This window comes from Trachypithecus francoisi, unplaced genomic scaffold (genome assembly GCF_009764315.1).
Source record: "Trachypithecus francoisi isolate TF-2019V2 unplaced genomic scaffold, Tfra_2.0 Lachesis_group2, whole genome shotgun sequence".
NCBI classification, from domain to species: domain Eukaryota; kingdom Metazoa; phylum Chordata; class Mammalia; order Primates; family Cercopithecidae; genus Trachypithecus; species Trachypithecus francoisi.
The window spans coordinates 342439-370191 of NW_022681465.1; the positions used below are offsets into that span (position 1 = coordinate 342439).

The window sequence follows — 27753 nt, forward strand, 5'->3', positions numbered from 1 at the left end:
GATAAAGGCTACTTTGCGCTGCTCTAACACAACGCCTGAGACTGGCTCACCTGAAAGACAGGAGGCTTATTTGGCTCACAGTCCTGGGGCTGGAAAGTTTAAGACAGGCCCCAGCATGTGGCGAGGGCCGTACCGAGGACCCGGCTGTGGGAAGTGTCTGTCAAGGGAACCCTGGTCTCTGGGGCCCCAGTGGAAGTGGGTGCAGTACACAGCCCCACTAAGCTTGGGACTCCAGATGCTGCCTTTCCCAGCCTCCCTGCAGCCAGGGCGGCCTCCCAGAGTCGGGGGTGGGGAGCAGAGCCTGCAGGCAGCCACTGGAACGGGCGCACATGGCGGTATCCAGGGCCAGGACGGCAGGTGCAGCTCTGCGGACACCTGTGGAGTCTGCTTCCCAGCCAGCACGGAGGGTGCAGCCCAGGCTCTGACGCCCGTCTGAGCCCTGTTCACAGACTCTTCCTGTGAGTCAGAGGCTGTGGCTTCCTCATGCTCTGTCCAGAGGACATGGTTTTGCTGCTGCTTCCACCAGGGCCCAGAAGGGACCTGAGAATGCTCACCCACGCCACGCAGAGCCCCGCCCACCCTGCCCACCCGGCGTCAACGGCCTGTGAGGGTCAGCCCTGTGGTCCCGTGGTGTGAGGGCCCAGGCACTGCATACTGCCCCCGGGGCCTCTTCAGTCAAAAACGCCTCTGCCTGCAGGACGGCTGAGCTCCCATCTGGGCCCGGCCTCTGGAAGGTGTGGCTTCCTCACTTTCAAGTTTCCATGGTCACAGAGCGGGGCACCCTGCAGGAGGTGCTGCTGGGCGCACAGGTGGACCCGACATCACTGTGGGCACGACAGCTGGGCCAGAGGACCACCACCAGCTGGCAGGCCACAGCACCCTTGTGTGCGGGGAGCAGTCGGGTGTGCTTTGGCGCTCCGTGTCCTGTGATTGGGAGCTGTGTTTATGGCATTTTGCAAATACTAATATGAACGGGCACCCGGTAAACACATCCAGTTAGAAAACGTTTTATGGACACGGAACGCTCCACTGTAACAGGCAGGCAGAAGCACTCCTTTCTCAGGCTCATCAAATGAACAGAAAACGGGGGACCTCTCCTCACCCCAGCCTGGCCCTGCGCTCCCCACTGGCCCCTGCGAGGCCCCTACCATGGCCCACCTGGGAAATACAAACTACGAGAGGAACACGCAGGACTGACACGGAGGCCAGACACACCCACACCTGTGCCTCCCAAGAGTGACCCCAGGACAGTGGGGCAGACAGAGGAGTCTAAACTGGCAGAAACAAGGGCTGGAGCCACACGTGATATTCGGACACAGATGGCACGCAGTTCTGCGGCCCGGCCATACGCCCTTCACGCATGACTCCACTCCCCGGGGCTCACCGGGCTGTGCACAGAGACTCCCTCGCTGACACGATGGCCACACGGCCTGTGTGTGTGACTCCACTCCCCCGGGCTCACCGGGCTGTGCACGGACACTCCCTCGCTGACACAATACCACAGACAATTCATTACCTCCCTGGGGTTGCTTCCCGCATGCCAAAGGGGGAAGATCAAAGTCCTTGTCTGATGACAAAAACTCTACACATGCAAAATAAAACTGACAAAAATGAAACAAAAGAGCTGGAGGTGGTCTAGAGTCAGGTCTTGGTGGAGGCCGCAGGCTCTGGAGACTGAAGAAACTCATACGGGTCGTGGGTGACATCTGGCTGCTCCCCGACACTCAGGCGAGAAGGGCTTCCTGCAATTTTCAGAACACAGGACTTCAACACACAGGACAGACCCGCAGCACACGTGGGGCTCCTGGAGCCCAGTGTCTGCTTCATGACCCACCGCCAGGGCTCAGGGACTCCCAGGACACAGGGGCACCTCTCCCTCCCTGCCAGGGAGGGCTGTGTGTGGAGACCCTGGAGCGAGGGGTCGGCCCTGACCTGGCACACAGCACGGATGCTGCTCCTGAAGGAGAGAAAGCTCCTCGGCCAGGAGTCCCTCAGAAGCAGCCCCGACCCCAGGGCAGTTCCTCAAAGTCACACTGGGATATCAGGGGCCTCAGACTTTGACCTACAGCCCTCCAGAGCTTGCTCCATGCACTGTTTAGTTAATACCCTGACCGTAAGGTTAATGGGATCGAAATACTGGTCTTTTTCCAGATGGTTGTAGCTAAACCTCTGCAGCTGAAAAACTGTCAAGATTCACTCTGTCGATGGAGTGATCCAGTGTTTACACGTGAGAACAACCCCCACCACCCCACCACCAAAACCCCCACAGGACACACGGCCAAGGAGGCCACGCTCTCGCTCCAGCAGAAACACTGGAACCAGTGTCCACAGAGGACACAGGGGTGGACACAACTGGGGACGGAATCTGGCAGAAAGCCTGTAATCCAGCGTGCAGCCAGGCCAGCATCCCAGCTCCTGCTCCGGCTCTGTACCCTGAGGCCGGGACGCTCCACTGTAATGCTGTGGAAACCGACCTCCACAACAGCACAGCTGCCTCTGCAGACTCCAGTCTTTCCACAACGAAAATGCTGCCCACTACCTTGTCTAGACGTCACATTGACTGTGCTGGGGTCTCTGGGGATGCGGCGTGGGTGGGGGCATCTCACCCAGGTGGTGCTGGTCCCTCTCGGAGGCGTTGGACAGGGAGCTGAGGTTGGACGACGGCCGAGAGCCGCCGCGCTCTGCCTGTGCTTCGTGCAAGTCCTGCAGGAGCTTGGCTGTCTCATCCAAGTTCAAGTGGCTGTCGTCGGGGTCCAGCTCCTTCTTCATCTTCCCTGTGTAAACAGGACAAGACCTGACGTCGGCTAAGCTCAGCCAGCCCATCCACCCTAAGGGCAGGAGTGCACTGCCTGTCCAGATCTGACCTCTCTGCTAAGGACAATAATTGCTCTGGAAGCCGAGTGGACGAGCTCACGGCAGACAGGTGGACAGGCCTGGAGGACAGACATTACCCTTAGCAGTGAGCGAAGGGAAGGCAGACACCCAGGGTCCTTTGCTCCAGCAAAGCATCAGACAAGACCTAGCACCGCACAGACCAAGTCATGTCACGCACAGACACTGTGGAGGGATGTGGCCACAACCCAGGATGGGCCTGGCGTGGGCTCCTGTCCTCAACACACAAAGGCCAGACAGCTGGATGGAGGATGCGAGAGGCCTGCAGACCCTGGTACCCGCCCAGATCACTGTGGAGCAGGTTCCAGGCCATGAGGGACCCAGAACGTCCAACTGACAGGTGGAAAGGACGAGCTCCCAGCCCACGCCTGGACCGTGCACCAGACATGCCAAGAGCCTGCACACAGGTCTGTGGTCACCTGAACCCCACCAGCCAGGGCCTCCAGTCAAGCCCTGGGAAAGGTGCAGCCGGACAGGGGACCAGCTTCACCCTCCCCCGGGGTGGCTCTGGGCTTACCCTGACAATGTCTGGGGAAGGTCTCACAGAGTCTAAGCCACTTCTCAAACTCTGAACAAAGGCTGCCAGGCCTCAAAGGTGTGTAAGCAAACCCATCACCCGACAGCGCCAACTACAAACTCCACCTGGTATCCAATAAACGATTCCCACGCACACAAAGGGGCAGGAAAACACAGCCCCAAACCAGGGGAGACTCAAAGCTGAGATCAGGGAATCAGCAGACAAAGTTTAAGAACGGTGACTACAGACATGCTCTGTAGAACCGGGTAATGGGCAGAGGCTAGAACAGTTTGGAGAGCTTAAAGACAGGAAGATGAGGGAAAGTTTGGAACTTCCCAGAGACTTGCTGAATGGCTGTGATTCAAATGCTGATAGTGACATGGACAGTGAATTCCAGGCTGAGGTGGTCTCAGATGGAGATGAGGAACTCAATGGGAATGGGGGCAAAGGTCACTCTTGCTATGCTTTAGCAGAGACTGACAGCACTGTGGCCCTGCTCTAGAAATCTGTGGAGCTTTGAACTTGAGAGAGATGATTTGGGGCACCTGGTGGAAGAAATTTCTAAGCACTAAAGCGTTCAAGAGGTGACCTGGCTGCTTCTAAAAGCCTATGCTCGCTTGCATCAACAAAAAAATGACCTGAAACTGGAACTGACATTTAAAAGGGAAGCAGAGTGTCAAAGCTTGGAAAATCTGTAGCCCAGCCATGTGGTAGAAAAGAAAAAATCATTTTCTGGGGAGGAATTCAAGAAGGCTGCAGACATTACATAACTAAAGACGAGTCAAATGTTAATAGTCAAGACAATGGAGAAAATACCTCAGAGACATTTCAAAGACCTCTGCGCAGTTGCTGCTCAGGCAGGCCTGATGGTCTACGAGGGAAAGAAGGTTTCATGGCCAGGCCCAGGGCCCCAGTACTGTGTGAAGCATTGGGACATGGTGCCATGGTGCTCTGTGTTCCAGCCATGGCTAAAGGGACCAAGGTACAGCTTGGGCCAATGCTTCAGAGAGTGCAAGCCCCAAGCCTTGGCAGCTTCCACGAGGTGTTGGGTCTGTGGGAAGGCAGAAGGCAAGAGCTGAGGTTTGGGAACCTCCACCTAGATTTCAGAGGATGGATGGAAAAGGCAGGGTGTCCGGGCAGAAGTCTGCTGCAGGGGCAGGGCCTTCACGGAGAACCTCTGCTAGGGCAGAGCGGGGGGAAATGTGAGGTGGGAGGCCTCACCCCACACAGAGTCCCCACTGGGGCACTGCCCAGTGCAGCTGTGACAAAAGGGTGACCGTCCCCAGAGCCCAGAATGGTACATCTGACAGCCCGCACCACGTCCTCTGGAAGAGCTACAAGCACTCAACACCAGTCCGGGAAAGCAGCCACAGGGGCTGTACCCTACAGAGTCACAAGGGCAGGGCTGCCCACGGCCGTGGGAGCCCATCCCTTGCATCATTGTGGCCTGGATGTGAGACAAGGAATCAAAGATGATTTGGGGCCTCCAGATGTGATGACTGCCCTGCTGGGTTTCAGATTTGCAGCCTGCAGCCCCTTTGTTTTGGCTGATTTCTCCCTCTTGGGATGGGTCTATTTACCCAATGCCTGTTCCCGCTTTGTATCTTGGAATTCACTCACTTGTTTTGGATTTTACAGGCTCACAGGCAGAAGGAACTTGCCTTGTGTCAGATAAGACTCTGGACTCTGGACTTCTGAGTTGATGCTGGAATGAGTGAAGACTTTGGGGCACCATTGGGAAGGCTTGATTGTGTTTTGCAATGTCAGAAGGACAAGAGATTTGAGAAGAGTCAGGGGCAGAATGATATAGTTTGGCTCTGTATTCCCGCCCACATCTCATGTTGAATTGTAATTCCCAATGTTAGGGGAGGGTCCTGGTGGAAGAATCATGGGGATGGATTTCCCCCTTGCTGTTCTCTGTTCTCACCACAGTGAGTGACTTCTCATGAGATCTGGTTGTTTAAAAGCCCTTCCCCCTTTGCGCTCTCTCCTGCTCTGCCATGTGAAGACACGCATGCTTCTCCTTCATCTTCCGCCATGACTGTAAGTTTCCTGATGCCTCCCAGCCAGGCCTCCCAGCCAGCCTGAGGAACTGTGAGTCAATTAAACCTCTTTCCTCCACCAATGACCAGTCTCAGGTGGTTCTTTACAACAGTGTGAGGACAGACTAACACACCACAGCACATCAGCACCAAGCTGCTGAAAAGTAGTAATAAGGTCAAAATCTCAGAAGCGCTGAGAAAAACAGCTGCTGTGCAGAAAGGTGCTGTCACAGCAGCCTGGGGCCAGGGTCCCCTGGAAGGCGAGGCCAGTCACGGCTGGCGTCTGGGGTCCCCACCCCGTGCTAGGGATTGTTCACAGCTCCAACGACAGGAACAGAGCGGTTTATGCTAAAGCTCACCTTCCCTACGGGGTCTGGATTTTGGTACCTGCCTGGCAAGGGGGTGCCCTATGACCAGACCCCAGTGACCCTGGGCACCAAGTCTCTGATGAGCTTCCCTGGTGGGCATTTCACACGTGTTCTCACAGCTCACTCCTGGGAATTAAGCACGTCCCATGTGCCTCTGCTGGGAGTGGATCTTGGCCTCACACTGGATTCCCTTGGATGTCACCCACACTCTTGTCCCTCTGCTGCCGTTGGCGCCCATCCCCTATAATAAATCATGGCCATAAGTGCCTGAACAGGGCCAGTGGAGACAGGTGGAATGTTACCATGGGAACCAGTGGGACCCATGGATCCAGGCTCCACAAATGCCGCTGGAGGTCAGAACAGCTGGGAGGCGCTGCACAGGCAGCCTCCCAGGTGAGGGCACCGTCTCCAGGACTGCCCCACCGGCTGATGCCAACCGAAAGCCCCAGGCTGTGGTCTGTGCTTCCAACTAACCAGCTACCAAGTCCTTACTTGTGGCGTTGCCACAAGTCCTTACTTGAGTTCTATGAATTTGCTAGAGTGACTCACAGAAGTCAAGGAAACATCTGTAAATAAAAAATAAAATGCTAAGCCCCACGGACTGAACGGACTCCCACTCTTGGCTACGGGCTCTCCAAAGTCAACCTGGAACATGAGTTCAGGCCATGATGTGAAGCGGGATTGCACTTGCCTCATTATCCCCCCTTTTGGAATTCAGGCACAGCTGACCCAGCATTAACATTAAAACAGAAATCTTAAGGCTGACAAAGCAGACTCTGTGGTAATAAGACACCAAATTCCGATCCAACTCCAGTACAGCATCACGTGATAGACGGCAGGCCTTGAAAGAAATTGAGTATTTTATCTCAAAATATATGTCTTTGACATAGTTTGAAATGGCCCTGCAAAGCTGCCTCTTATGGGGAAAATCTACATTCTGTAGAGAATCTCCTCCCCCCTTCCAAGTCTCTTCCTGACCCAGGAGAGATTTAACTAAGAATCCGGTATCTTTCAGGGCCTGATAAGCGACGTTTGCCATCTACTCTATTCTTGTTTGTTTGTTTGTTTTTTTTGAGACAGAGTCTCGCTCTGTCGCCCAGGCTGGAGTGCAGTGGCCGGATCTCAGCTCACTGCAAGCTCCGCCTCCCGGGTTCACGCCACTCTCCTGCCTCAGCCTCCCGAGTAGCTGGGATTACAGGCGCCCGCCACCTCGCCCGGCTAGTTTTTTTGTATTTTTTAGTAGAGACGGGGTTTCACCGTGTTAGCCAGGATGGTCTCGATCTCCTGACCTCGTGATCCGCCCGTCTCGGCCTCCAAAGTGCTGGGATTACAGGCTTGAGCCACCGCGCCCGGCCTACTCTACTCTTTTTGAAGCCTGCTACCTGAAGGCTTCATCTATGTGACAAGAACCTTGGCTTCTACAAACCCTTATCTTAAGCACGCACATTTCTTTCTGACTTCAGCTCTTCAGAGCTTAACCCTTTCAGCCAAACACCAATCAGGAAACCTCTGAATCCACCGATGACCCGAAGTTCCTCACTTCACGTTGTCCCGCCTTTCCAAAACGAACCAATGTAACACCTGACATGCACTGACCGATGTCCTCTGTCTCCCTAAAACACATCAAAACAAGCTGCAGACCAGGCCTCCTGGGCAAATGCTCTTGGGACCTCCTGGGACCATGTCACAGCCACAGTCTTCATATTTCACTCAGAAATAATCTCTCTAAATACTCTGCGGAATTTGACTCCTCTGTCGAAACACTCGGCTTACATTTACCCATTTATTATGCGAGGTGTCACCCAGGATATGGATCAGCCCCTGGTGGGAGCAATGCAAAGGGGAACCCGTGGGAAGGGGCTGCCTTCTTCCCAGGGCCTCCAGGCGTCCGGCAATGAGGAGGCTCCCAAGGGAACCTCAGCTTTTGGGATTTCACGGAGGCAGTAGGCAACACTGATGAAATCCACAGCCACTGGGGATCGGCCAGACCCCATCCTGAGGTTACCCAGGGGCTGCAACACTACTCATTAGCTTAAAAAAGACACTTAACACTCAGGACATTCCAAGGGTTTTAGGAGCTATGGGCCAAAAACCTGGGACAAAGACCAAATACTGTAACAAAAGAGTTTCCTTGCATCCCTTTCTAGTCAGGAAGAGAGAAGAGGTGGAGGCCAAGTGCTTTCTTCCTCTCTCACACGTTCACCAGGTCCCGTGGGAAAGCCCCTGCTACAACTCACCCAGAGAGCTGAGCATGGAGATATCCACAGAGACGTCGGGATACGACTTCATCGACATGAAATCCAGAACAGAGCCACTGCTGTCTCCTAGGGCGTCCCCAACCTGTGGGGACAGACACGCATCAGGTGCAAATGAAACATCAAACGAAAAAAGAAATGTTACTTAATACTTGCTACTGAAATCACTCTAATTATTTGCTAAACGTGAATCCACCCCTCCGTAAGTGACAAGAACAACCCTGTTCACTGCAGCTGCTGTTCAAGGGACTGTCAGGATTGAGCTCATGACGCAAATCCACATCAAAGGAAAACCTACTCAGACCAACAATGCAAACCAATAATCCTTTGCTAACTTTCTGGGGCTCAAGAAATGGGGGAGAGACATTATGCAACGGGAAGACATACGGAATTTAAGGCACCATTTTTCAGGCGCTTCACAGAGCACACCACGTTCCCTTTCCTTTCCCAGCAAGGCGTGTCCTCAGGGCAGGACTACAGCCACGCTCACGCACACTCTCTCATCAGCTCCCTGCAGCCCGGCCTCTGCCCTCGGACAGATGTTAAGGGGTCTCTCCAGGTTTCCAGGGACCTCAGACCAAAGCCCATGCCCGCTGACTCCCAGAGACACACGCCTGCCAGTCAGTAGGTGCAGCAGCCTGGGCTCACGGCACTGCCCTGCTAAAACTGGCCCCAGAGCCCACTGTGCTTGGGACAACACCTGCTACTCACCAAGCAGGTCCCGAGCAGGCCCATCCTGCCCACCCCTTGCAAGAGTGTCCCATAGGTTCAGAGCCAACCGCTCTGAAACTACCATTTCTGAATTTGGAAGAACGTACTGCAGCTTCACACCACTCACCTCAAGTCATGAAAAGAGCAGGAGAAACACTTGATCTTACGGATCAGAAATGGACTCCGTCTCTAAAGGCCATGATGCATACAGTCCTTCCCACCTCAAAGGCTGGACACAACTTCCCCACAACAGTCCTAACATTAGGCTTGCCCTTCCATGTTCAAAACTCACCTTGGCTTCATCTGGAGGTTTCATGGGAACATTTCTTCTCTGCAAAGTAAATGAGGAGAGAAACTAGTTTTTCCAGAGTGAGTGTATAGAAATGGACAATTCACTGACATTACACACACGTGAAAACAGCTGGTGCACTTCTGCCAATTCTGCTCCCCAGTCACACCATCGTCATGGATTCAGGCTGGGGGTCCTGCAAGGCTTCTTCATCACCAGCCACTGACCCAACCACGGCCAGCCCACTCCTCAGCGCCAGGACCGTGTGCCGGGGAGAGCACTCCACGGGGTGAGATGGAGAGGACTGAGAGAGAGGACACCGACGCTGTTTCAGCAGCCTCAGGTGGCTTCAAACAAAAGAAAAAAGATGTGCCTAGAGGCTATGGGCAGCTTAGGGTAAAAAGGGCCTGGTGGGTTCCACCTGGAATATGGCCAGGTGCCTGAGACCAGCTCATGTCCTGCAGCAGTGGATTTACCCACAAGCTTCCTGGCCCTCCTTGCTTGGCGCCCTGCAAATATACGTCTCCTTTCTACCACAACAAAACCTCGGCGTGGGTGTCTGGGTTTCCTGCACCCGGCATGTGGACCCCAGTTCACCTGTAACAAGCACAGATGAAACCGTGCGGTCAAGGGACTGACCACTCCTCAGGAGCCACGAGCCAAACATTCTCAGAGCCTGCACAGGACAGAGACTCATCCGAACTCCACTCACAGCAGAGACTAAGCTGAAAAGTCAGGGCCCAAGAGCTCTCCAAAGGGCCACTCCTTAGTATGACAGCCACACGAACCCTAGAATAAGGCTGCCCTGGACCCACCCCAGACAAGCCCGGCATGATCAGGCCATCCACAAGTAACAACTGCCAAAATGATCCTCAATATTCTCTGGAAGAGGGCAAGAACCCAGATCAGCCTTGCCCAGCAGACATAACGCGAGCACACACCTCATTCTCAATGCTTTTTTTACCTTTTTTTCTGAGACAGGGTCTTGCTTTACTGCCTAGAGTGCAGAGGTGCCTCCACCTACCGGCCTCAAGTGATCCTCCCACCTCAGCCTCCTGAGGAGCTGATCACAGGTGCACGCCACTGTACCCAGCTCTTAAAATTATAGCTGCCATGTTAAAATTACTCTTAACATTCAATTAACTAATGCATTTTACGTAGACAAATTTATTGAAAATGTGTTTATTCCAACATGTAGGCCATAAGAAATCGTTACTCATGTTTTTACGTATTTTTTTGCATTAGTTTTTTAAGATCTAGTTTGTAGCTCACACGTCACATCTAAATTCAGACTGGCCACATTCCAATTTCCCATCGGCCATATGAACAGCGCGTTTTTATCAGACAGCGAGGGTCTGGACTGTCCACCAGGTGCGTGCACAAAGGCCCACAGCTCCAAGTGCAGCAAAGTGGCAAACAGAAACAGAACCGGAAACGGCAGAGGTGACAGCGTCAGTGACTGAAGACTTCAAAAGCATCTGCAATTAATATGACACAGCTCAAGGATGTAAGGGAAAGCATACACATAACATGAGAGAAGATACACAAAAGCAGCAAACAGAGCCCAGCGGTGAGCAGCGAGGGGCAGCATCATCACTGAAAACTGAACTGGGGTAACAGGTTCAGGTGTGGCCAGAGAACAGGTCAGGGAACTTAGCCCACGGCATCAGAAACTCATCTGCACCTGCCTGGTGCGGCAGCAGTGTCCGGGCCATGTGAGACAACACGAGCTGTCCTCAGCGTGCCACAGTCCAGCAGGAGGAGGAAGAGGCAGTGGTGGAAAATGACATTTGAGTAATGGCTAAAAATCCTCCAAATATGATGAAAAATACAGACAGATCCAAGAAACAACCAATGCTCAGTAGAACACAAAGAAAAGCCCACCCAGACACCTGGAAAATACAATATGCTGAAAATCACTGATAAAGAAAGAGAAAGGTTTAAAAGCTCCTAGAGCACCGGCCAGCACCCCGTCCTGCCGAGGGCCCAGGAGTGAGCAGCCAAGGCTCTGCGAGGCGCACGCTGCCTACAGCATCTTCTTCCTTTTCCTTAAACAACCTTTTAAAGATGTAAAAGACATTCTTGGTTTGTGGCCTGTACAAAAGCAGACTGCAGGTCAGATCTGGCCTATGGGCTGCAGTTTGCCAAAAAGACACATCACATGTGGAAAACAAAGATGAGAATGACTTCAGATGCTTTTTTATAGCAAAGATGCAAGTCAAATGTAGTTTATAGTAGACAGGAAAAAAAGATCATCTAAATGAATTCCATAACCAGGGAAAATGAAGGTGAAATAAAGACTCCCAGACAGGCCAGTGCTGAGGGTTCATTGTCACTAAGCCTGAACTACATGAAGTATTCTTTTAAATTCTTCAAGATGAAGGGAAGTGACAGAGATGAGGGATGAAGATGGGAATAGAGAGTTACGAAGTGCGCTGGGAGTGGTGAGCACACAGTCACGGTCTCTGAGGGACGCCCGCCCGTGCAGAGCAGCGCGCAGATCCTGACGAGGAGCCGGCAGCAGAGTCCCTGCGACAGCTCCTCATCCCTGACAGCCTGGTCAGGCCGCAGGCTCTTCCCACCAGCAGTACCCCAAGGGCACCTGCCCCTCCCCAATGCGAGTGCAGCCCACCTGCTTCAGCTGGAAGAGCGTCCTGGAGTGGTCTCCACCTGTGATCTGGTCCAGGAGGTCATCCACCACTTTCTTGCTGTAGCTCCCAGCATCCTTCACAAACTCCTGCAGGCTAGAGGGGCCGCAGGAGAAGCATGCTGAAAGGCAGGCTGTGTGCTCCACGCCAAGCCCTTGCTGCCTGGCCCTCGCAGCGGCCCTGATCACAGAAGCCTGCCGTGCCAGCGCAGCTCCTCAGACAGTCCCTTGTGACCCTCCCAGGGCAGGTATTTTTGGGGGAGTGGCTGATAGTTTTCATTTGATTTTCAAAATGCTCCATGATCCAAAAAGGTTAAAAAGATCTCTGGGGGGAGGGGGAGAACAGCATGAATACACACGCACACAGCCTAGAAACACGCATGCTGTGCTATCATTTGTAAAAGGACACTCCTATCTTTCCGCTAGTTACGCGTTTAAATCCACAAGTGGGTGCGGACGGAAGCACAGTGGCGGGCAGCATCTGCCAGGGAGGAAGGGGCGCACGGAGCAGGGGTGGGCCGAGATTTCCAAGGTTCTCCTTTTAGTATCATCCTGACTCTTGGCCATATAAATGAAACAGCTTAAAAAGTAAAATATAACACAATTTAAAAAGTAGGCCAGGAACAAAAATGCGTAGTCTTAGAATCAAAGCAACGAGCAAGGGCCTCAGCAGGGCTCCCCAGACTCCAAAGACCTTCGCAGAGAGGAACAGGGACAGCTGCTGGTCAGAAGCTGAACCACGGTCACAGGAGGCAACAAGGAGACTCCACATCTTTGTCAAAACACCCACAGCCCAGGCCAGGCCAAGCTCAGCACGCGCAGTGTGCACAGGAGAAGCGCTCGGGGGCAGAGGATCTGGGTGTCTGTGCACCGAGGCTGGCGAGGGACCACGCAGCCCCACACCAGGCCCTACAAGATGCTGCTACTACATTTGTGATTTTTGTAGTATACTTTAGTCTGCCACGGCCTGAACTATGTCTCCTGCTCAAAGTTTGTAAGTTGAAATCCTGACCCCAGTGCCTCCAAATGTGACTATACTTGAGGCTGGGGCCTTTATGGCCTTCAGAGGTAACTGCAGTGACATGAGGCCATTAGGGTGGCCCTGATCCAATATGACCGGGGTCCTTGCACAACGGTCGGGTCTCCAGGAGAGCTGAGGACACAGGACGGCTCTGGGAAGGCACAGGGAGAAGACGGCACCTGCAGGCTCAGGAGAGAGGGCTTGGGAGGAACCAGCCCTGCCCACATCTTCATGGCAGACAGCAGCCTCCAGGACTAAGACCCCAGTCTGTGGCGCTTTGTCACTACAGCGTGAGCTGGCACAGCCACTTAAGAAACACAATTCAACACCATCCAGTGTGCTGAACACACCCCCAACCCCTTCACAAGCTACGCCCTGATCACCGCCTTCTTGCAATTCTGAGTTACCCAAATGTGAGGACTGGCCTGTGGCAGACCTAGGTGGGTGACTGAAAGCAACAGGAAGACCTGAGCTGCCATGTGGATGGCTGCGGGATGGCTCTCCCCCACCCCGCACACATGTGGGGCTCTGGGTCCTACACCGGGATGCAGCTCAAGCCGCACAGCAGCCAAGGGCTCCCCGGGGCCGACACTTGCCTTAGCGCACACTGCACGCCTGTCTCATCTCCGTAGGCTGAATACAGCAGCTCCATCTCGTCCGACTTCAAGTCACCAAATACTGAATTATTCTGCATCGAAAGCGCAGTAGTGGCACTGGAGAGAAAGGTGACTGGGAGGTAGAGGAGAAAGACAGCATCACTGGACTCACTGGAAGGACTTGGTGTGCAGGCCCCATCCCACTTCTCCAGGGGCTGAGGGACCGCCTGGCTGGCAGTCAGCATCCCAGTCACGCCTCACTTGCTCTCCACAAAATTCTCGCTCCTGAGTGTAAGTTTTCCACGTGTAACCAGCAGGGGTGTAATTCACCACCCCTGGTTTCACTTCTGCAGGCCAAAGACCGCAGGGAAATGAGCTCTCTGCAAAGGGGTGAGCTCCACAAGTAAAAGAGCTGTGTGGAGACGTGGGCAGAGGGCACCATCCGTCAGTGTGGAGGATCCCAACCAACACACACCGCAGGGAGCACGCCAGCCCAGGGCCAGCTCTCGCTGCGGGGGACACGGGCCAGGTGTGCTGTGCGGAGTCCCATAGGGCGTGAAGCAGCACCCCTGGCGTCTCCCCACCAGATGCCAGCAGCACGCCCCACCCCACTGGGACCATCAACACGTCTCCAGACACTGCCAAACGTCCCCAGGGACAAAAGTGCCGTGGTTGAGAACTGTGTTAGAGGATGAGAACGAGGAGTGTGTCAAACACAACGAAAAAAGTATCAACAACCATAACAGCCCCAAAAGGAAGAGGGGAGCGGGGGCTGATGAAGGCAAGTGGTCAAGGCAAGAGGATCTTTCCCTGTGGAGGGGGTCCTTTAACAGGAGACCCAGACCAGGCAAAATTCCAACACCTGGAGCTGGAGGAAAGAACATTCCAGAAAGAAGGAAGCTCTTGGGCCAAGGCCATGGTTTGGAGGGAAGCGGGAGCTGTCCCATTAGCAAATGGTGTGAGTGGCTGAAGGAGAAAGGGCTGGCAGGAACAGTGTCCACGCAGCTGTCTGCACAGAAGGGACCCAGCAGAGGCGGAGAAGTGGAGGGTGGGGCCGTCCGGGAGGTCCCAGCAGCAGCGCAGCCAGGAGACAGCCGTGCAGACGGAGAGGAGAACACACAGGCCAGACCCAAGGCCCAGGGGCCACACATTCTGATCCCCGAAAGGATGTTCAGCAAACGCGACAGGGACAGAGATACAAGGACGGCACAGCACTGACCAAGGTGAAGTCCAGCGACGCAACCAAGGTGCCCGCTGTGTGTGTCCCCAGCAAATCATCCACCACAAGTTTTATTCCTGTCCCTGTAACTGATCTCAATCCTGCCCATGTGAAACTAGGAATCCAGGCAAGTGAGGAAACCCTGAGGCAGGAATCAGCAGCATTTGCCATCACTCCCCTAAACCCTGCCCCAGCCGGCTCCTGGGACAGGATTACGGATTTACCTTTGTTTCTTCTCTCGTCTTTGAAGCCCAGCGTGGTGAAGCCTGGGAGCAGCTTACTGGAGAGCGAGCTCAAGTCCACCGGGTGGGTCTCCTCCTCTGCAACACGGACATGGCGGGCCGTGAGCGGCAGGCGTGACCCCAAGGCGGTGCCCCGTGCAGTGCCATGAGCCCTTTCTTCCACATCACAGTGGATTTGATTGGTGGGAGTGGAGGGATTTTAGAATGATCACCTGAAAATGAATTTGCAAAAGCCAACTACCATTCTCAAAACTAACTGCATTTCAATTTCATTTCTTTATCACCCCAAAGTCAACACAATAAAAAATATCGCATCTTAGGCCACCACATCAGCAATACTTTGAGAATATTTTCAAATGGATCACTCATGAACTCCAAGAATAAATCTTGTCCTATGTGCTCTAACAGCGAAACGGTGGCGGGTGCAGCCGGAGCGCACGAATCTGACAGCACGTCTGCCATGCTCAAGTCACCATCCACACACCACTCATGGCATCAGAGCAGGAGTTCCTCAGTTCCCAACCGGTACGTCGGTCTCAACACTCTCTTACACTAAATATGGATCAACAGGCTATCCTCTTTACGAAAATAAGCTGGAGATTAAATACATCAACCGGTTTATATTCTTCACACACTGGAGAAAACCACACTAGCACGTTGGAGCTGGGTGAAAGACCACCAGCAGGCATGCGGGTGAGAGTGAGGGAAGCGGAAAATCTAAAGGCAGCCCTTGCCAGGCTGCGTGTTCCTCGTGTGAGCCTGCGCGTGCGTTTCAAACTCAAGTGTGTCACACTTTTATTCAAAGGACAAGCCTCTTCATTACTTCCAGGCCAAGAAAGAGCCCCGACGGGCTGGACAGGCCTAGTGCGCGCCATCCTTCAACACTATCCTGGACATAATCATCTAACAGCTCTTTTTTTTCTAAAACTGCTTTCCAGATTCAAGGAGCAAGGTGGGCCAGCACTCTGGTCTTTGCTGAAAACAAAGCTCCGGATGTGAACCCTTCCTGATGCTACTGAGGTTCGGCCTTAAAGGCCTCTCGGCAGGTTTTCAGGAACGTGGCTCGAGTCCCCCTGCTCCCAAGGTGCCCTGACTGAGGTCTGACCAGCACCCCAGCCCTGCAAGACGGCCGTCCACGCCTCCACTCGGAGCACGTGTCACGTTGGGGTGTGTGCAGGGACGGGAAGCTGGGCAGCTTCTCACGCTGCCCCCTGGCCAATGGCTCAGCTTTTCATCACAGAACATGAATGGAGGCCCGAAAACCAGTGTACACATAGCAGAAAGCCAGCCCCAAGTGGGCACCCACCATCAGCGTCCGGCTCGGCCGTGTTGACCACGCTGTAGAGCAGGCTCCCGTCCCCGTTCCTCTTCAGATAGCCCATCTGGAAGGAAGCACTGCCTGAGCGTCTGTCCCTCAGGAGGGGCAGCGCAGCTCAAATGAAACGAAGGCCAGCAAGCAGGGCTTCATGGGGGTAAAATCAAGTGTGTCCAAGAACAAACGCCAGAGAGCCCCTCACGGTATTCCCTGGAATTTGACTCACCGGCAACAGCAGAGTAAACACAGGCATGAGGAGAACTCTTAGGCTCCCCGTGGCCCTGCTAAAGGGGGTACAGCTGAAAGAAAACCTTCACCCACAAGCATTTAAAATTGCTTAGGAGCCTTGACAAAGGGAATGGTCGGCAGGTCAGCATGGCACTGCCCTGACGGCGGGCAGCTCTGGCTCTCAAGCATGTGCGGTACTGGTTTTCATTTAAAAACCCACCACCCACACCCCAGTTCTGTGTACAGGCCATCAGGAGGATCCAGGCAGAGGAGGCACTGGTGTGTGCAGACATGGGGGTCAAGGGGGAAGACGGCTGCCATGCAGGGGCTGGCTGGGCTCCAGGGCAAGGGCCATGTCCATGCTGTGGGCAGGGCAGCCACCTGGCCTGAATGTCCACGCTGTGGGCAGGGCAGCCACCTGGCCTGAAAGGAGCCAGATGTTTGTGTGGGGACAGCTTCCCACCGCCGACCCAGGCAAAGTATCAGAGCCCACAGGGTGGCCAGGGCCCTGGGGAAGAGGTGGAAGGTCAGGTACAATGGGACACGGATTTGATACACAGATTAGGGAGTCAGGTCCTCACAGTGCAGATACAAAACTGAAAGGGAAGAAGTGGGGTGGACCCACGGAGCAGGATGGAACTGGAAGTTTCACTGTAAAAACAGTTTTCAACACATGTAAACACAGGTGCCAACAGAATCCGTCTGCACGGTGTTCACATATGTGGTGCAGACACGTGCACAGGCATTTCCCAGCTCTATCTGCAGAGAGGGCTTCACCCAGCACCCAGGTCTTGGCTTCTAAACAAGGCTCTCTAGTAAAGAAACCAGGGCTCCTTGGAGAATGTGCCAATTCCAAGGCTGAAGCACAGAGTGCAGAACAAGGCTGCCCAAAAGAACTACAGTGCAAGCCACGTAGACCACAATCTCCAACAGGCAAGCCATGCAAACAACTTCCCAACATGAGCCACATAAACCATAACTTCCCAACACAAGCCACGCAGACCACAGCAACTTTTCAACACACGTGCCACGCAAACCACAACCTCCCAACATGTGAGCCACGCATACCACAACCTCCCAACATGTGAGCCACGCATACCACAATCTCCCAACATGTGAGCCACGCATACCACAACCTCCCAACATGTGAGCACGCATACCACAACCTCCCAACATGTGAGCCACGCAAACCACAACCTCCCAACATGTGAGCCACGCATACCACAACCTCCCAACATGTGAGCCACGCAGACCACAATCTCCCAGCAAGTGAGCCACGCAGACCACAACCTCCCAACATGCGAGCCACGCAGACCACAATCTCCCAGCAAGTGAGCCACGCAGACTACTGCAACTTCCCAGCAGGCGCAGGCAAACAGAAGCAGACACCTCTGAAATGCCCCCACTTCAGCATTCTTTACATCCCACCCCATGTGCATTTTGAAGACTTACTATGAAAAAATACCATAGTTTAAGTGAATGTTTTCTACAGACTACATGTTGAAACAAAGCGCTGGATATAGAGGTGAAATAAAACCTGCCGGGATTAATGTCACCTGCATTGCTCTACTTCTCTTATCAGGGCTAGTAGGAAGCCTGAGACTGCAGACAGCCTGTGCTCTGTTTCCATTGGAGACACTGGGTCTAGAACGTCTCCTGCCAGAAAGGAGAGTGCAGTCAGCTGAGTGGGCTCCACCACTACACAGACCATCTATGGCAGGAGCCACGGGAACAGGGTCGGTGGCCTATCATGGACCATCTGTCGGATCCAACACCAGTCCCCGCTGGAATAATAAGGGTGGTGCCTCACATCAACACCCAGTGACAGAGACATAGAAGTCAGCATTCACTCCAAGAGAAAGGATGAGCCTGCAGCAGGGCCTCCATCCAGGAAATGAGGTCAGTGACCACGAGGCCTCCATGAAGGGTGAAACACCAGTGGCAGCCCTGCCAGAGGCACCCGGACCCCGACTGAAGAGACCAGCCTTGTGTGTGTCTGACCCAGGCCTCCCATCAGGGCCCCACGCTGACCTCTGGATCCTGGTGGCTGTGCTGGATCACACAGCACCAACCCAGAGGGAGAGGCACACAGAGAGTCTGGGGCCACGCAGCACCCTCTCTCGGTGGCCAGAGAGCACTACCTTGCCGCCTGGGAGGAACCGGTTGATCCTGTCCCGAGCCTCGTCAGCCGCGTGCTCCACCAGCGCCAGCACGTGCTCCTCTGCGGTACTGTCCGTCAAGCTGCAGGCGTTCCCTTCAGGCTCAAACATGCAGCTGTGAGGTGGGGACAACCAAGTCACCTGGAGGCAGTGTCCCCACCGCACACCTGCGCCCCACGCATCGGCACCTAACCCAGCCTCTACGACCCTGCCCTCAGACACAGAGCTGGCAGAGCGTACCTATCTCCTTTCAGGTCTCAAAGCATCCCTTTCACCCTAACCAAGTAACAAAATAAGACACTTGTATTAAAATACAGAGTAAGTGTAAGCCAACTAGACAGACTCCCTGTTTTCCAACGCCGTGAAAACTCAGTTAAAGTGCAGTCGCTTTAACAAAAAAAGCGACAAAATAACAGATGTGCGCACTAGTTAGTCCTTAAAGGCCTCATCAGAAAAGCGACTGGAAAAGCGCCGGTGACTACGCAGGGCTCACAGCAAGGCCGGACAGGCGGGGCCGCTTGCGTGAGGTCTGATGCTGCTGGGCTATGGGGACAGCAGCCCCCTCTGCTGTGGCCACTGGGTGGCAAAGAGCACACACAAGGACGTCAGCAAGTGGCCCCAGGTTCTGCCTGAAGCAGTTCTCAAACAGCTGAGGGGTGCAGGCTACAGCACCCATGGAGTGTGGAAGGTTCTAGAAGCAAGCAAGTAGGCTCCTTTCCACCATGGGCACTTGCCTGGGTGTGGGTCTGAATGGCCTAGGGACAGGTGCAGACCGAGGGCAAGCCCTGCCCATGAGAGCGGCCCTGGCCTTGCCTGACCTACAGCGCCAACCTGGCAACCCGACACAGGAGTCAGAGCCCCATGAGCTCCACGGGAGGGCTCCGCTTAGGCAGCTGCATGAGCCCATTGCCGATGCACACTCTGCGACGCCAGGTGAAGGTCAGTGCCGGAGCTCGGCACGCTCTGCTGACTGCAGACTGACAGCTGGGGATCCATCTAAGGGCCTGGATCCCACAGGCAAGGGTGGAGCCACAGCACCAGAAACACCCAAACCCAACCTGGGGCGGGTCCGCCAGGACATGACCCCACCACGGCTGAGCATGCTGGCCGACACCAACTCCAATTCCCCCTCAATGCTCAGCCACCATGAGGCGGCAGAGGGCGGCCATGAATCCCTAACCCTGAAGGCCAGCAGCGCCCTCGCGTCGGGGGCTGAGGTCGGACACAGCCACCAGCCAACCACGCGGTGAGTGTTCACGTGGCAGCAGGGTGGGAGACACACTGCACGTGGGGAGACCACCTTAGGAGACGGTTGGCCGTTGCCAGGCAACGTGCTCTGGCCGCAGGGCACCCTCCGTCTCCTCAGCCAAGGCTGCAGGCCCTGAGGGGCTGGTCTCAAGACGGCTCTCCCTCTGGACTGTTGGAGGGAGCTGCTCCGAGCAGAAGCACCGAGCCCAGCACCGCTGCTGCCCCACCTGTTCAATCCACGCGAGTCCCACATACACTGTGAGAAGGCAACAAACAATGGAGGGCCGTGACCATCAGAATTGCCTCAAGGACATTCAGCACCAACTGCAGACGGTCCCCGACTTTCCACAAGACGGCACAAAAGCAGTACGCTTCAGTAGAAACCATCCTTCAAACCTGATCTGTCCCAGGCTGGCAACAGGCCACCGTCCTCTCAGGACACTGGGAAGACAGCAAGCCACAGCGTTGTCAGACACACGGCCACGAGGGCGGACGTCCCGAGACCGCACTCCCTGAGGCCTGCATTCAGCAAGTGACATGTGACGAAGTAGGCTCTGTGCCAGGCGCCTCTGCCCACTGCAGGCTATGGTAAGTGCTCTCGGTGCCTCTAAGGCCCCTGGTGATACTCTCGCTTTGTTTGGTCCTATCAGACGGCCACCTCACGCAGGTGGAGGAGCATCTACAGGAATGACGTGTGACAGACTTTGACACAATCTCAATGCTCAGCCACTGTGAGACAGAGAGGCCCCATGAAAACCACTCTGGAGTTTAGAGAAAAAGGAAGAAGGTTCCCTGAGGGACCACCCAAGTCAGCTGCTCCCTGTGGGAGGCAGCAGAGCTACAGGGAGCTGCGGCCTGCAGTCCTCACCTGCTTCCCCTGCAGCATCCACACCTTCCTGACCAGGGGGCTGCACCTGCTCCACTCCAGCATCTACACAGACATGGAAGCGAGCAGTTCTGGGGTGGGCATCTGCCCCATGGCAAGAAAGAAGCCCCCTGCCAATGCTGGCTGCCCAAAGTGGGCCCGCTTGTGTGGCACAGTCTGGGACAAGGGCACAGCCTTGGCTGCCAGCAAGTGGTGTGCAGGGGAGGGAATGGCCGATGATCTTAACAAATGGCGTGTGGAGACAGAGACCAGCAGTCGGTAGCAGATGGGGACCGCGGTGAGCCGACGGCTAGGGTGCCACACCTGGGTAAGAGTGCACGGGGCCGGTGGGCGGGAGGGGCCGTCTGACCACACTCCTCCTGCCAGAATGAGCTCCTCCAAGGATGTCTAAGTGACATGACATCCATTCTCCCACTCACTCTCTCTCCCCCACAAAGCACCTGCTTTCCTGGTTGTGGTGCTCAACACCAAAAGCAAACGTGGTTTCCACACAGCCTTTACCTGATAACTTCTCTACTCGGCTTTTTGGATTTCTTGGCAGTTTCTACTTGTACGGGTACAACTTCAGGGACAGGTTCCTCAACAGCTGTATCTTCATTGCCCAGAAGAGCTGCCTGCTGAGAAAAATCCATGTCCTGCATAAACGACATGCTGCGCTTCAAAGCTAACAGCCGCTCCTAGAATCAGAAAGGACAGAGCAGCAGGGATTTACCTCTCCCTCACAGCCAGAGCGCCGTGGCGATGGGATGGGATGGGGATGGTCACAGCCTCACCTGGCCTAGAGCTAACTTTCCACGCGGAGCAGCGGGAGGTGGCTGCAGGGGCTGGACCCGCTGCCAGAGTGCGGCAGGCGCCGCGCCTCCTCTTTACCTTCACCTATGTGGGACGCATGCAGCCTGGCTCACGGCACAGATCTGGGAAGCCACTCAGGATGGCCAAGGAAGACAAGGATGTCCCATCTGGATTCAGTGAGGTAGCCACGCAAAACAAGCCCGCAATGCTGGCTGCCATCCAGGAAGACTGACACCCAGGCTTAAGAACAAGAGATGCGGAACTTTCCACCAACCCTAAATGAGACGTTACAACTAGGTCATGAGAGGGCGGCCGGGGACGTCTACCCTAAAGCAAAGGGGGCAACACCATGAGGGTGGCGGGTGGATGGAGCATGTGTTCACTGTGAGGCTCCCCTCGGGCACAAGCGACGGGGGGCAGAGCCCCTGCTTTCCGTAGCTCGCTGCTGCCAGTGAGTTTCTTACTTTGCTCATCATCTTAAAGCCTGCGTGAAGTATCTTCTTCGCCAACTTGTAGTACACGGTATCTGGCCTATTGTATGTCATTGCATTATCACACATCAGTTTGAAATCTGCCTGAAAAGAACACAGGAAAGACTTACCAAGCTTGAAATGCCACAGACAACAGCAAAGCCCTAGATGACTGTCAAGAGACCAAAAGGAAAAATCTACAATTGAGTAGGAAACAATTCAACTGGGCTCTCTGTTCTAAAAACAATGTTTAAGAATTTAGATAAATTTTCTTAGTTGCACGTCAGTTTTGCATGAAAAATGTTACAATGAAGAGTTGGCCAAGGCTGTAACTTCTTTCTAAGCATCCCATACAAATGCTATGCGAGGAAAAAGGAGCATTTACTGTGCTTCCTGCATTTCTCCAGAACAGAAATAGGAACAGGAAGCAACAATATGATTCTTTCAAGTCAAAGTCGAGGGATAAAGGCAAGCGCGGGGCACAGTGATATCCTCTATCTCTAGAATTTTTCCATAGAATAGAATTTAAAATTCTGTCACCAAATAGTTCCCTCAAACTATCAGAAAAAGACTTTGCCCCGCAAAAGGAGAGCCTTATTTCGTAATTTATGGTAAAAATATGGAAACATCCGTATTTTATTATCATAATCAGTTTCCTCGGCACAGGCCTCTCACAGGTGAGTACCAACGTCAGGCTGGAGCATGGCCCTGGAGGCCAGCCACCCTAACTGAGAATGTGCCATCTGGACCCTCCGCAACCCCAGTTCTGGAGCCAGCGGCCCCAGGGCCTGGCCTGAGACCACAGAGCCCACCGCAAGACTCCACTGCGGACACTCCACGGAGTGAGTGCTGCTCCCCTTTTCACTTTGTTGCTAGGAATGGCCAGGCTGGGGCCCAGAGCAGGGAATACCGAGGGCTTTAGCTCATGGAGTGCTCTGAACATCTGTCCTCAGGCGCTGCCTGAACCTCTCATCAAGTTTCCTTTTCTCCCCCTCTCCTTTAAGTCTGTTCTGTTGTGTTTCTGGGAGTCAGCAAACCCTTCAGTAAACGTAAAATAAAAAAAAATAGAAAAGTCAAGCTTTCCCAAGCGGAATGGAACCTAAGAGAGAAACCTAGTGCCTTTCTAAACTACACTAATGCCAATTTATCAAGCATCTATTTTACTTTCTTCCCCTGGGTTGCAAAAACAATGCGCAGTTGCTAATTCTCATAGCCAGTAGCAAGAAACAGAGTTAAGAGCAAAGTACTCAGGAGACAAAAAAACTTACTATGCTAAAAAGACTACCTGCTCAATTAGTATAAGGCAAAATTAAGAATTAAAAATAAGCATGCTTTTAAAAACGTCTAGTCTCAAACCATGCCACGCCGGACACCTCATTACTTGAAACAACATGTACTATTTACGCCAGTGCAGTAACTTAGAAAAGAAACAGCATGCAACCTGGCCTACTTTCTTTTTTTTTTTTTTTTTGAGACGGAGTCTCGCTCTGTCGCCCAGGCTGGAGTGCAGTAGCCAGATCTCAGCTCACTGCAAGCTCCACCTCCCAGGTTTACACCATTCTCCTGCCTCAGCCTCCCGAGTAGCTGGGACTACAGGCGCCCCGTCACCTCACCCGGCTAGTTTTTTGTATTTTTTTTAGTAGAGACGGGGTTTCACCGTGTTAGCCAGGATGGTCTCGATCTCCTGACCTCGTGATCCGCCCGTCTCAGCCTCCCAAAGTGCTGGGATTACAGGCTTGAGCCACTGCGCCCGGCCACCTGGCCTACTTTCTAGACCAAAGCACAAAGAAAATGTTTATGACCAATCATTTCCTTAATGCTGTGTCTGTAAAATAACACCCAAACACAGAAACACCTGTGAAAGCTCAAAAACTAGAAATGATCTAAGTTGAATGAAGTCTTCACGAAACATAAATACACAGAACTATGCCACAATGACTTCGGGCAATGAAAGTAACTTACCTTAAATTCCGTAACTGACTTGTATTCATTAGCTACAATTTTGTCTTTCATGGTGCCAAAATCCATGGGATGTTTTATTATCATTGAATATCCAGGAGCAATTGCATCCGTGACAGGAAAAGCAAAAAATCCATGGGGATCCTTTCTGAAAGCAAAGACATCTTAAAGTGGAAAAATCTAGATTTCTAAATGATACAAAATCTTCTACAATCCAAAAATTGGATACACTGACCGAATTTTGTTTCTTAAAAATAAAAAAATTACCAGGCTCTTTTAATTTATTGTGATAGGTATTTCAGATATAACAAAAATTTCCCCCAAAGCATCCTGGCGGCTGTCAGTATCCCAGCTCTAGCCTTGACTTCCCTCACCCTATTCTGACTTCAGTGTGAGCCATACCGAGTCCATGAGCTCTTCCTGCCCACCCCGAAGTGGAGTGGGAATCACCAAGAGAAGGTGCAGGGTCTGTTTCACAGCTGACAGGGCTGGGGTGGGGAATAAGGCCTCAGAAAAGATGACACCACACGCCCCCAGACACAAGCTCTTCAGAAACGCCCAGGTTTACCTCTGGAGCTGGCGGAGGAAGTGTTCCAGGAGTTGCTGAATAGGTGTGCTCTCATTTTCGGCTGACAATTTAAGGGAAAAAAAAATTGAATACAAAGACTTTGGTATCCCTTCATTAGAGAGCTCCAAGTTCACAGTATCTGTCTGTATGGGGTCTCACAGCATCTTAAGCTCCAGCAAGAACTAGGGATATAAAGATATACCCAACTCAGCCTTGGCTCCCACAAAGCTCAGCTGGGTGGGAAAGGGCACCCCCTCCCCGCAGCAGGAGTCATAAAAACCCCTTATAATAACTGGTAGCCCTTACATCAACAATGTGTGGTGATCACGTATCAATGCTTTCAGTTCATAACAATGTGTGGTGATCACTTATCAATGCTTTCAGCTCATACCACTACTCTAGACAAGGAATGATGGACGGAACAAAGGCTCTGGACATAAGGATTGATCCTGTAGTCACCGATTATTATTTCACTTGAGGTCCCTTAAAATTCAACAAAAAGTAAATAAATAAATGGCTGGTGTGGTAGTGCATGCCTGTAGTCCCAAGAGGCTGAGGTGGGAGGATCGCTTGAGCCCAGGGTTATCTGAGCCCAGGAGTGAATCACGACACTGCACTCCAGCCTAGGGGACACAGCAAGACCATGTTTCAAAAATAAATTTAAAAAAGAAAGTGCCTGAAGAGCCAAATGATCACAGAAGCTCAGAAGACCACTAGCTATCCAACTTTCCTTCAGTGGAGCCAGCAGGGCTCAGATGGTTTCTGATGGTCTGAATGATTGCAGCACTAGCCTCCTCACTCCCTGATGTCCCATGTCCCAAAGCCCAACTGTCTAAGTTTCCCAACAATCCAGGAACCACTAGATGCTGAGAGGTGCCCGGAAGAGATAACCCTCGTCTTAAGTACAAACGCCTCATCACTGTGAGTTGTGCACAGGAAGGCTGGGGACAAGGAGAACCCAGAGGGCAAGTCCTTGTCAGCTAGAAATTCCAGCCCAAAGCCATCCTTGGCAGACGGTGCCCACGACAGAAATTCTACTGAAGGCCTTCAGCTTCCTTTGTCTCAGCCTATGGTCACTTTTAGCAACTTCAGACCCATCATTTGGGCTTCCAGGTCCCCTCTTCCCAAGAGGAATTACCTGCGTTTTCACTAACATGCATGTCTCTTACCAATCTGACCCATGTGGGGCTACTCTTCTGATGCTGTTCTCTTTGGGTGCTAAGTGCAGACAAAACCAAACTTATGGATCCAGGGCTGGCAAACTTTTTACATCAGTGCCAGACAAAAAATAGTCTAGGCTTTGTGGGTCACATATGATTACTCTCGGCAGATATGCCTTTTTGTTTTTTTATGAACCCTTGAAAAACATATAAACCATCCTTAGGTAATAATAAGTTAAAAAACAAAACTTAACGGCACCAGTGGTAACTGGCCAAGCCTTGCTCTAGACATTCAGAGACACTGGAGGAAACCTCAGATCCAGAGAACACCCGGGATGAGGCCCTGGAAACACCAGCTCTCCTCCCTCCCATGCTTCTCCCCAAAGCAAGAGGACAGGGTGCCAACCCTCATTTACAACGACCAGCTGTGAACACCAGGAGTCTCTAAAAGTCCACCCTTGCCTGGCTGTGTCCGGCACGCTCGGACTGGCCGATCTGGGGGCGGCTCCACCTCCACCTTCTTCCCAGGATCAAAGTCGTCAGCCTCTCCCTCCGTGTCACAGTGCTCCCTCTCTCGCTTCCGCTTCTTCTCTTCCTGGGCGGCAGAGTCAAGGGAGTGAGAAGGCCACGAGTAGGTGGGATCCAGACACGTCTGCCCAATCCCCTTGCAGTTCTCAGGGGAGGGACAGAGCTCAGGGAAACCCCCTCCGAGATCCTCCCCAAGCCGGGCTCCCTCCTCACGGAGACCCTCGCAGGGTCTGCTGAGGAACAGCACACCCAGGATCCTGGAATTGAGTCTGCTGGCCTCAGCGGTTTGCGTTTTGCTACCAACGGAACACCCCCTCCCCTCCTCCAGCCACGCAGGCGCACTCTGCCTGGGTCCTGGGACCGGCTCCCCATGGGGTCCTCGCGGGGCGCGGGGAGAGGTGTCTGGGCCAACGCAGCCCCGCTGCTCCTTTACCTTTCGCTTTCTCCTTTCCTCATCGTCCAGATGCTTCTCCTTCTCGGATTTCTTCTTCTTCTTCTTTTTCTTTTCTTTGTGCCTCTCTCGCTCATGGTCTGACCTGTCATCATAGTAACTGGAGTCGTGGCCGGATCCTGAGAGTTCAGTCACTTCACTTCCTCCGACTTTGAGGACTAGCTTCAGGGGCTTCTCCAGGGGCTTGTCGGCATAATCTGCACAGACACAGACCGAGTTCCACCCGCGTGCTCACGTGCAAACGCCACGCAGCCAGGTGAGACATGAAGGTGCTAAGAGGTAAAGGCCTCCCTGAGGAGTACAGCGGGGCTGCCAACCATCAGGGAAAGACAGAAGGGAAGACCACAGTGGCGGCATGTCACTGCCTCCTTGGTCTCCCTTCCCCTCCACAGGGAGCTTCAGGTCCCTTTCAAGTCACAGTGTCCTCACCAGAGGAGGCCCCGTGGGATGTTCACATCACTCGTTCAAGAAGATGGATTAAGAAGGAACTGGAACCCCAGAGCCCGATCTCCCTCCTAGAAACCCCCAGCACTTCGGTTCACCCTCGCCTGACTTCCTGCAGGCGCCCGTGCTGCCCGCTGACACCCATGGAGCTGCCGCGGGAGTAGGGGAGAGCGAGGCAAAGGCGGGAGAAAGGGCAGCCTAGCTTCTCCCTTAGCTCTACACAGAAGCCAGCACAGATGCTTCCCTGGTGTCCAGGACCGGAGTGAGTGGGCTTGCAGCCTCGAGCCCAGAACCCTCTACGAGGAACGCAAGCAGGCAGCCAGGACCCCTCGCGCGTGCCCGGTTCTCTGCCCGAAATCCCAGGACCACCTCCCGCGTGCCCGGAACCCCTCCCCCGTGGCCGGGACCTGGCCCGGTGCCCAGGACCCCCGTCCGAGTGCCCGGAACTCCTCCCCCGAGCCCAGGACCCCGCCCGCCGCGCGTCACAAAGCGCCGCCGCCTCACCCTCGTAGGACGAGCGCCACTCGGCCTTGTGCTTCTTGTGCTTCTTGCCCATAGCAGCGCCGGCGGCAGGCCCAGAGCGGGGGCCGGGAGCAGCGGGAACCCGGCCGCACAGGGGCCGCCACCGCCCCCTGGCCCTGGTTAGCCGCCCGCGTTCACTGCGCCGAGGTTGCCGAGCCCGCGGGGCCGCGCCGGAAGCAGGGCGGGGCGGGGCCGCGGCAGGAAGTGGCCCTCCCGGGCCCGAG

The 27753-nt window shown here is 53.9% G+C and overlaps 1 protein-coding gene across 13 annotated transcripts; it reads right to left on the minus strand.

Annotated features, from left to right (window-relative positions):
• Positions 1-991: 991 nt before the first annotated feature.
• On the minus strand, positions 992-27724 carry BRD9 (bromodomain containing 9). Of its 13 annotated transcripts, none has more exons than XM_033178663.1 (17): positions 27512-27724; positions 26546-26760; positions 26047-26179; positions 24425-24485; positions 23860-24004; positions 21892-22002; positions 21137-21249; positions 20618-20680; positions 18484-18616; positions 16106-16181; positions 14782-14958; positions 13339-13471; positions 11707-11818; positions 9078-9116; positions 8057-8159; positions 2607-2774; positions 992-1742 (listed from the first exon to the last, which is right to left on the minus strand). In XM_033178663.1, the coding sequence occupies exons 1-17, from the start codon at positions 27561-27563 to the stop codon at positions 1642-1644; spliced, it is 1935 nt and encodes a 644-aa protein (XP_033034554.1). In that variant the 5' UTR covers positions 27564-27724; the 3' UTR covers positions 992-1641. The 13 variants fall into 13 exon arrangements, with proteins under 13 accessions (XP_033034554.1, XP_033034552.1, XP_033034561.1 ...); XM_033178661.1 differs by having other exon boundaries at positions 21137-21252; XM_033178670.1 differs by lacking the exon at positions 20618-20680 and adding an exon at positions 16761-16850 and having other exon boundaries at positions 14782-14877; positions 21137-21312.
• Positions 27725-27753: the final 29 nt, after the last annotated feature.

Bases quoted from the DNA above. Each gene is read 5' to 3' on its own strand.
- BRD9 (XM_033178659.1), bottom strand. From the start codon at position 27,563: ATGGGCAAGAAGCACAAGAAGCACAAGGCCGAGTGGCGCTCGTCCTAC. The intron at 22,003-23,859 runs GTAAGTTACTTT...TGTTCTTTTCAG, and splicing joins AGTCAGTTACGGAATTTAAG to GCAGATTTCAAACTGATGTG. The intron at 16,182-18,483 runs GTAGTGCTCTCT...GCTTCCTTCCAG, and splicing joins GGTTCCTCCCAGGCGGCAAG to ATGGGCTATCTGAAGAGGAA.